The 3,240-nt window shown below is 32.4% G+C and overlaps 1 protein-coding gene across 1 annotated transcript; it reads left to right on the top strand.

Annotated features, from left to right (window-relative positions):
- The first annotated feature begins 6 nt into the window (after positions 1 to 6).
- On the top strand, positions 7 to 2,559 carry LOC109591010 (uncharacterized). The gene is made up of 10 exons (XM_020006826.1): positions 7 to 451; positions 498 to 604; positions 649 to 763; positions 815 to 853; positions 940 to 990; positions 1,041 to 1,148; positions 1,197 to 1,484; positions 1,527 to 1,772; positions 1,820 to 1,864; positions 1,911 to 2,559. The coding sequence occupies exons 1-10, from the start codon at positions 94 to 96 to the stop codon at positions 2,393 to 2,395; spliced, it is 1,842 nt and encodes a 613-aa protein (XP_019862385.1). The 5' UTR covers positions 7 to 93; the 3' UTR covers positions 2,396 to 2,559.
- Positions 2,560 to 3,240: the final 681 nt, after the last annotated feature.

Raw genomic sequence — 3,240 nt, 5'->3', positions numbered from 1 at the left:
TGTTCGCTAATTGATATCAAGTTATTGGAAGCAGTTGTGAATAAGTTTAATGTTAGTTCTCTGAGACCAGCTATTCAGGAATATGAAAGAAACATGAAAGAATTTTGTGAAAATGTGCCACTCCGTAGATGTCTTGATGAAAATTTTTCCGAAAGCTCACTTCTTTTATGTGAAACAATTACTTTCATTATTGATGGAGATGTTGATGACTACACTGTAAGTGATGTTAAATGTATAATCAGCAGAATTTTTTCTGACGTTGCTCCACATGTGAAATTGACTGTAGTTCGAGAAACTGAGTCCTTCGTTATTACATGTTCCTTTCAGCTCATTCATTCTCATTTACTGATTAGTGCTGCTTTTGAAAATATTGCCAAGACAGATATGAAAGACGTCTTACAGATAAAAATTGGGTATTGTATTGTTTATGATGCAAGAAACATAAACAAAGGTATAGTTACCTTTAAAACCTAAATTATATCTGTTAATACATTTAGATGAAGAAATATCAATTTATACCTGCAAAGGTGCTTTGGAACAACTGGTATTGTCAATGAGTATTCATCAAAACCTAAGAACATCTGGTTGCTTTACAGAAAATGATGTAAAATTTATTAATCTAAATCAGTTACATCTACTTAATTATAGGAAAAATTGATTAATGTGATGCTTGAAATAAAGAAGCTGAGGGAAACGCTACAAACTAATGAAAGATTAAAGCGAGGGTATATTTATGAGATTGAAACTTTGAAATCTGCTAAAGGTACAAAACTTTATATTATAGATCAAATTGTGATTGTAATCAAAAATACAGAAAATAAAGTGTTTTTATCTAGAGAAAAGGAAGCAAAAGGTATAGCAGCATAAATTTTGTCAACTTTCATCATAATGGTATAATTTATTCCCTTTCTTTCTAATAAATTAAAACAAACTAAAAAGATAATTCTGATTTAACAGATCAAAAACAGAAGAAAAAAGAAGATGAACAAGGTATGCACTTTTTATTTTTATCACTTTCCTATTGTTGTGATATGCCATAGCTGAGAGAATAGAGTTATTAAGAGATGAAATAAAACTTTTGCAAAAAAGATTGAGTGCCAAAGAGTCTGCAAATGAAGAAAGAAGTGGCAAAAAGATACAAATGCTAAGTTAGTTTTTATAGAAATTAAATAGGCTTACTATTTAGTTTCAATCAGGCATAACTCATCTTACAGAAATGTACAACTTGTTGCAGACGCATAGCGTTTCTGTTAAAATAAATTACCAAAAGTTGGGTTTATGTTTGGGGGTCAAATCTAATACACTAGATACTATTAGTCAAGAAAGTCATGGTGATGATGATGAATGTCTAAAGGGATGCCTTAAGGCATGGCTAGAGCAAGTTGATGATGTTCGAATGAAAGGTCCTCCCACAATATACTCACTGATTCATGCTCTAAGAAGAATTGGAAATTATGTTATAGCTGATCAAATTGATGAAGAAAGTAAACATAATTAATAATTATATTTATTAAGTATTTCTGCAGAGCACCCTGCTTGTGCTATTTTCAATGAGTATGCATCAAATGAGACTATTGTTAAAGCAATACCTAGTTTTATTGCGACTCTTCAGAATGAAAAAGTCATAACCCAAATACCTGCAAATGGAGCTGAAGTAGCAAAAGTGAAAGAATCCATATGTGCTGATCACAGTATACTCGAAAAACTTGCTTCTATTCTACAAAAATTTGATCGTACTAAAGAAGTAGCAACAAAAATGAAAAATGATTACCGTAAGTGTATAGTCTCTTCTTTAATTTAATTAAACTTTAATTTGCAGTTAAACACTTTGGATCTAAGTCTACTTCTGGTATTAAAATTATAAGTAAAGTCATATATTGTGGTGTTGGAATAATAATGCTAATTTTTAGAGATATCGATAGCACTGCCTGATTTACAAACAGTGAGAGCTGAGTATGCTAACATTGTGGCCAGTTGCCGTAAAGCAATGAGTACAATTAAATTGCATGAATTGAAAACATATTTACGCAATGGTTATGCTCTTCACCTTGATGACAGTAAAACAGAAGATCATGCACTTGATTTCATCTGTGACAAGTGTTCATTGGTTAACGTCACTCCTTTGAAAAAACTTGCTCAACAATTCAGCATTCATGAAGCAATTGACCTCATTCAGAAATACGATGAAGTTGTTACTAGATTTTGTGAAGAGAAGTTGCTGGAGCCAAACAAAGAGCACTGTGAGGCATCACATATGCAGTCTAAAATTGTGGTTGTTCCTGTTGATAAAAATATAAACAGAAGAAGTCTAGATGATACTAGAATGCTAGCATCACATGCATTCTCAGATAAAGTGCAAGTGCTTGTGATTGGAAGGGACACTGATTTATATTAACTTGTATATGCGCCTAGCTCTACATTTTAGTGTTCTTATATACTTGTAATATATAATGTCTTGTCATATATAATGTTTATTTTGTAATAGCTTTAAGTTCAGATATGTTATTGTAACTGCTGCTTTAATAATTATATATTTCCCAAAATAATAGTATTAATCAACAACAATTGCACTTGCAAGCCATGCATAGTTTACCCACACACATAATAAAGTAGATTCAGTGTGGATGAATATGCTTAAGTGTGCATATCTCTACACTGAATGTACTTGTACTATGTGTGTGCATCGATCGTGCATTGCATGTGACTGTTATATTTATGACATGCATGCACAACACGCAATGAATGATTTGACCTAGTTTTCCTGTAAATTTAATTTATTATAGCAGGTTTAAATTATAACACATGAACAGGTGAGGAACAAAGAAAGCAAGAGAGAGAAAGAGTGAAATAATATAAATAATAATTATTTTGATTATTAAAACAAACAGGCAAGACATAAACGTAAGTCACAGCAAAACAAGAAAAAAACAAAAAAGAGAGAAAAACAGCAAAAAGACAAAACCAACAGACTAGGCACAAAACGCGACAAGCAAGATAAACAATGAAATATTTACATTATGAAGCTGACAGAGTCTTTCTTTGTTCGTGGTATTGTACTCCTCTCAAGTGTACTGAATTTACGTGTCTTTCCGCCACTACCTCCGCCACTTCCTGAAACTTTATAAGTCTGTTCAGGGGAAGGGGAAACGGCTCTTTTAAGTAGCGGAGAAGTATGAGGGGAAGAGTTCTTTTTGGTCGCTGCGGTAGATAGGAAAAGCTCACTAGAGCTCACGGATTTCT

The sequence above is a fragment of the Amphimedon queenslandica genome, unplaced genomic scaffold (assembly GCF_000090795.2).
Source record: "Amphimedon queenslandica unplaced genomic scaffold, v1.1 AMPQUscaffold_9138_Cont18916, whole genome shotgun sequence".
NCBI classification, from domain to species: domain Eukaryota; kingdom Metazoa; phylum Porifera; class Demospongiae; order Haplosclerida; family Niphatidae; genus Amphimedon; species Amphimedon queenslandica.
Note: the sequence above shows the minus strand (reverse complement) of the source record. Positions and strands in the feature narration are given on the sequence as shown.